Source organism: Neophocaena asiaeorientalis, unplaced genomic scaffold, assembly GCF_003031525.2.
Source record: "Neophocaena asiaeorientalis asiaeorientalis breed wild unplaced genomic scaffold, Neophocaena_asiaeorientalis_V1.1 scaffold223, whole genome shotgun sequence".
NCBI classification, from domain to species: domain Eukaryota; kingdom Metazoa; phylum Chordata; class Mammalia; order Artiodactyla; family Phocoenidae; genus Neophocaena; species Neophocaena asiaeorientalis.
The window spans coordinates 325856-331776 of record NW_020175045.1 but is presented as its reverse complement, the minus strand read 5'-3'; the positions used below and the strand labels follow the sequence as shown (position 1 = coordinate 331776).

General features: G+C 59.1%; 2 protein-coding genes across 3 annotated transcripts in view; both read right to left on the bottom strand.

Annotated features, from left to right (window-relative positions):
* The window catches only part of LOC112412041 (trinucleotide repeat-containing gene 18 protein-like), a 45215-nt gene extending 40693 nt beyond the window's left edge, over nt 1–4522 (bottom strand). The window contains exon 1 of one of the 2 annotated variants that reach the window (XM_024763499.1): nt 3658–4522. In XM_024763499.1, coding sequence (XP_024619267.1) covers nt 3658–4387 — 730 coding nt within the window. In that variant the 5' untranslated portion in view covers nt 4388–4522. Of the gene's footprint in view, nt 1–576; nt 1694–3657 lie in introns of those variants that run through there. The other variant, XM_024763500.1, reaches the window with a different exon arrangement.
* A 744-nt stretch (nt 4523–5266) lies between these two features.
* Nucleotides 5267–5921, bottom strand: part of LOC112412044 (trinucleotide repeat-containing gene 18 protein-like) — a 34013-nt gene continuing 33358 nt past the window's right edge. The window contains exon 11 of the mRNA XM_024763503.1: nt 5267–5333. Within this exon, the coding sequence (XP_024619271.1) occupies nt 5267–5333 (67 nt within the window). The remainder of the gene's footprint in view (nt 5334–5921) is intronic.

Below are 5921 nucleotides of genomic sequence, written 5' to 3'. Positions count from 1 at the left end.
AAGGTCCTCCGAGCTGTAAGATCTCTTAGTTGCTGGGGGGGCCCTGCTCCGTCACAGGGGGGACCAAAGAGCAACTCCGTCACCTCCTTCACCCTCCGACACACCAGCTTTGCAGGGCCCCCCCAGGACTGACAGCCCAGGGCAGCCTGATGACCCGAGGGCAGCAGCTGTGGGTTGAACTGTGTGCCCCCAAATCCACGTGTTTAAACCCTAACCCCGACACCCCAGAACGTAACATCTTTAAAGACGGAATCAAGTTAAAGTGAGGTCTTTAGGGTGGGCCCTAACCCAATGTGACTGTGTCCTTATAAAAAGGGGACATTTGGATACAGAGACACGCAGAGGAAGACCATGGGAGGACACAGGGAGAGGACAGCCATCCACAAGCCAACAGGGAGAGAGGCCTCAGAAGGAACCAACCCAACCTGCTGACACCTTGATCTAGAACTTCCAGCCTCCAGAACCATGAAACCACACACTTCTGTCATTCAAGCCCCCCCCCCGACCCCCGCCCTACCCCACCCCGCCCCATCTGTGGTATTTGGTACAGCAGCCCGAGCTGACTAATACACCAACCTTGTGGCTTTACCAATGTGGAGGTGCCCTGGAACAGGGGCCCGACACGCACTGGAACCCCCATGGGACCAGGTGTCAGTCACAGAGGCTACGGTGCTGCAGGGCGGGAAGGACGGCCAGCACGCCCGGGGACGCCCAGGTTCGCTGACTGTGGGCAGCCGTGCGCAGCAGGAGGGGCAGAGTGGGCGGGCCAGTGGCTCCAGGAAGCGACGCGGGCTGTGGGAAAAACGCTAACGGGCCCAGGAGCCTTGGGCCTGCCGTACGAACCGGGACCACTCGTGGCCCAGCTCTGTACAGAACGTGCAGGAGACATGCTCAGTGTCTGTCAGCGCCCGTCGAAGGGGGAGGGCCACCGGGGCCCCCCTCGCCCCTGTGGTACACACACCCCTGCACACTGGTGCCTCCAAGGGCACGTTCCCGCCCAGATGCTGCCCCCAGCCCTGGGGCTGCAGACTCCACTGCAGAGCCCTGAGGGCATCCCAGACATCCACCTCAAACGTCGGTGTCCACACCAGCTGCTGGGCTTCCCCCACACATGCTCCCCCCGCCCCACCTGCCCAGCTCAGAAACTGGAATTCTCGTCTTCCAGCGGCTCAGGCCACAACCCTTGGCATCGTCCTTTTACACCCACGCTCAGTCCACCAGCAAAGCCTGCTGGCCGCACCTTAGCTTCCACCCAGAACCCACCTGCTCCTTGCCTGTGTGCCCCTCGCCACCCTGGGCCTGGATGGAGACGGGAGCCTCCGCCTGGGTCTCCCCGCCTCCGCCCTCACCCCTGCGTCAGCTCTCCACACAGCCCATAAAGGAACCGCACGTAAGTCTGATCCTATCAGCTCAACTCAAAACCACCTTCCTACGGCCTCTCATTTCACTCCAAGTGGAAGACCTCCCCGGGGTCACCCCTCACCCAAGTTATCCCACAGACCTCCTCACCACCACTCTCCCCTTCCGACTCTGCTCCTGCCCCTGGCCTCCTTGCCTTTATTCTAACACGACACACACAGTCACCTCAGGGCCTTTGCACTTGCTGTTCCTTAGGCCTGGCATGGCTTTCCCTAGAAGAATCTTCCTCCCCCACCCATCAGCTGGGGCTTCCGTGGCCATGCGCTGTAGGAGACCACCCTTCCCACCCCTGCCCTGTCCCCTTCCCGGCCTTTTACCACCTGGCAGTGCTGAGGGCTGCACGCAGACGGCCTGGTTCACCGCTGGCCCCCAGCACCAAAACGGTGCCGCGTACACAGTAGGAGCTGAATGAGTAGGTGGGTGAGGTAGGAGTGTGAAAAGGGGCAAGAGTGTGCAGAGACCCCCAAACCGGGTGACCCGTCCTTAGCCCCCTCCTTTCCAGATGCCCCTGGGCCTCTGTGGTCCCCACTGAAAACCCACCAGTTGGTAGGATCATTTTCTTCTGGGAAAAAAATTTCTTTTGGTACCAAACTATTTAAATGAGAGAAAAGAAACAATGAACTTTAGAAGGACAACAACGAAACAACAGACACCTGAGGGGGAGTGGGTGTCACTCATCCAAGCTTCCTGGAAAGGGGCATTTGACCATGACGTGAAAGAGCCTTGAAAGAGCCTTGAAAATATGGCCTGGTTCTGGCCCAGCAATTCCACCCCTGGGAACAAATCCCTGGGAAAACAGAGGTGTGGACAAGGATTTTTCTTCAAGAGTAATCATCACATCATTTACAGCAGCTAAGAAAGGAATGCTCCGCAACGGGAGAGGCCATGACAGTGAGAGGCCCGCGTACAGCAAAAAAAAAAAAAAAGGAGGCAAATGAAAATGCCTTACAATCTAGGATTCGGTCATTGAAGGCTGGGACCTCCACCAGGCAGAAAACTGTGTAATCCCTAAAACAAAATTTCTAAGAACACACAGCTTTGAGAAATGTTTAACAAAGCATATACTAAGTGAAAAAGGCCGGTTACAGAGCACTGTTTACAAAATGACCTTGATTTTGCAACTGTGTGTCTGTGTAGAAGAAATTCTAGAGGAAACACACCGAAATGTCCAGCGCTATTATCTCCTCCACAGCCGGGCCTGGGCCTGGGCCCCTCCTCCGTGCCGCTTCTGGCCCAAGCGTGGGCTCGCGAGGCTGTGCCTGACCCACAGCCTCTTCACACACGTCTTGGAGCACCTCAATTTCTATGTCGAATGTCAGTGGTTTTGTGCCAGCCCAGAATTCACGGCCCCTTCTGCTGAAGGCACTCCATTCCCTCTGAGGACTGCCCCTCCCTACACCCTGGAAGTGGCTGCCCCCCCCCATCGAGGGCTGGGCATGATCAGCCTGGTCCATCCCATCTCCTGGGCCACAGGGTTTGCTTCTGCAAAAAGCACGAACCCCAGTCAGCCAATCATTGACAGTGCATCACAGCATCTTTGCCAGAGCTATGTGGAAACAGGTGGCCTCTTTTGTGTGTCTGCCGAGCTGAGCTGAGCAGGCCCGTGGGCTTGGGAGAAAGTATCAGTGACCACTATAAGGGCAGTGGGCCCACCTTGAATGAAGCCAACAGAAAGAAGTGAAACAAGGTGGGTGGGGGGAGACAGGGAAGAGGGAAAAGAAACTCCTTGGTTTGAGCACCTGGATCCAGCCATACCTGAAATATTACCTAATTACTGACATACTTCGGTTCCACAAGCCAATAAATTTCCCCTGACTTTTTCTAACCAGTTAAAAGAAAAGTCTTGGTCCCTCACAACCCAAAGCATCTCACCACTGACAGAACAAGCAGAAATTTCACCACGAAGAAACCCAGAGACTGGCCGCACAATGGTGTGCCTGTACGTAACGCCTCTGCCCTGTACGCTTCAAACGGCTGAAATGATAAAAGTTTACAACGTGTATTTCACCACACGTGCACAGGAGTAAACCACGTCCTGGAGATTTTGAAATTTTCCTTAAAAGGGGGAAAGGCGGGAGTTCCCCGGCGGCCTAGTGGTTAGGATTCCAGGCTTGCACTGCCGTGGCCCAGGTTCAATCCCTGGTCGGGGAACTGAGATCCCGCAAGCCACGGGGCCTAAAAATAAGTAAATAGAAAGGGAAAAAGCAAGCCGCAGAGGCCCACCGCCCCACGACTCACCTGCCACCTCCTGGCTCCTCTTCTCCAGCTCCAGCTCGGCGATCTCGCTCAGAAGGGTGATGCCGTGCAGGAAGCTCGGCTCCAAGACAAGGCTCTGCACTGCCTCCAGCCTCTCCAGGGCTGGGGCTCCAGTGCCCGGGGAGGGCAGAGGCCTGGCCTGGGGCAGCTCTGCCGCGGCCGCTAGGGCATTCATGCCAGCCAGCGGGTCCTCCAGGCTGGGCGGGAACTGATCGGAGCCCGCTTCCTCCAGGAAGCAGGCGCTGCCCGGCACAGGGGTGGCCTCCGGGGCCTCCAGACTCAGGCACTGTCCCTCCCCAGGGGGCACGTCACAGGCCGGCAGTTCCAGGCTGGGCCGGGGCTCACTCGGGGCCTCCTGGGCCAGATCTTCCTCGGGAGCTGCCTCTGCCACGGGCACGTCCACGGGCACCTCCACTGGCTCCTCCTTAGCCTTGACCAACGGCTCAGGCGTCAGCCGCGCCCCCAGGTCCGGGGCAGCCGTGCAGGACTCTGTCCGGCGCGGTGAATCAACCCGCGCCTCAGCCCCCTCGGCAAAGTCCGGGCACCCGGAGGGCTCCGCGGGCCCCTGGCCGCCGGCACTCAGCGCCTGGGCCTGGGCCTCCAGCAGGCCACCCGCGCAGCCGTCCGCCGGGCTCGGGGCCGCCAGGGCTTCCTCGGGGAGCAGCGTCAGTGGCGACTCGAGGGAGGGCAGCTCTGCGGGGCCTTCGTCCATGTCCTCCACCTCCGCCTTCACCTCCCGCTCCGCCAGCGGTTCTTCGTCCGGGACCTCCCGCAGCGGCTCTGGGATCTTGGACGGGGACAGGCGGATGGGCTTGTCCTCAGGCGAGAGCGCCAGGCGCTCGGGCCCATCGGCCGGGAGCGGCACGTCGGGGGCCAGGCCGTCGGCATCGGCAGCCGCCGTGGGCTGCAGCAGGAATGGGTAGGGCCTCCCGTAGTGTGGCGGCAGGGCTTGAAACGGGTACCTGGGTGGGATATCTGCCGAGGACACCAAGGGTCAGCAGGGGCCCCTTCTCCTGCCATGTCTGACACCCCCGTGTGTCCCCATCAACACCCACCCACCAGCCACCCTCTCTGCTGGGCCAGCCTGCAGGGCTGGGATCCCTTCCAGACGGCATCTGAGGAACCCCAGGGCCTTTCTGCATGTCTGCGCCACAGAGAGAAAAACTGGCCACCATCTTTCCCTGAGGGTCTTCAGGTCCCAAAGGCTCTTTCTCTGTTCCCTCCAGCCTCAGCACCCAGCACAAAGCCGGGCCAGAAGCACACACTCAGTAAGACCCCAAATGGTCCCCACCCAGCCGGTGCCGGCTCTGCCCTCCGCCCCACAAGAACCCACCCGCCCCACGCCATTAACGCAGAGTTGGGGCGTCCAAGTTGTTCAAACAATAATAGTAATGCAGTGCTGGCTCCCCCCCCTCACTTTGTTTACTCTGAACTCCCACCCTTGAGTGTAAACTCCCTGAGAGCAGGAAGGTGTTCAGCTGACTGCCCGTAGTGTCCCAGGCCCAGCCCAGAGCGGGGCAAGCAGCAGCGGCTCAGTATGAACCAAACCGGGGGAGACAGACGCACGGAGCACCCTCACCCTGCACCGGGGTCAGGCCTGCGCTCCACACTTGACCTGATTAGCGAGACATCGAATCTCCCCAGAGAGGGGCAGCCACCTGCCCAAGATCGCACACAGCCTTCCGGTGGCAGAAATCTGAACTTTGGAATTCGAACTCAAGTCCTCCCACGGGAAGAGGAACACAGGCCTCAGCCCCTTCAAGGCCACCTGCTGCATGTCCCGACCGACACAGGACACGGGAAGAGGGCGTGTGTGCGCATGCAGCGTGTGGGGTGGGAGTACCACTCAGAATACACTGTTTTACCGTCAATGCAACAACACAGCGCCCGTTATGGGCCAGCTATGGTGCTAAACATCCTACAGGTCTTACTTTGTTTCACGCTCAGACAGGTCCTCCTCAACTTAGAACCTGCTTCTAACATTACACCCATTTCCCCTGACCCTACCACTGAGGGAAGGCTAGAGAGAGAGGATGGCCAGCTGTGTCCTCGGGCATTCATTCCAGAGCCCAGCGGTGAGCCAGGTACACGGTAGGTGCTCAACACAGAAAGAAGGATTGACAGGTTGAAGGAATGAATGAGTGAATGACCGTACGGGGATGTTTCACCGGCTCCTACCTGAGAACAAGGCCTGGAAAGGGCTGGGGGCTCCCTTCTCCAATTCTAAGTCCTTCTTCTCCAGGACG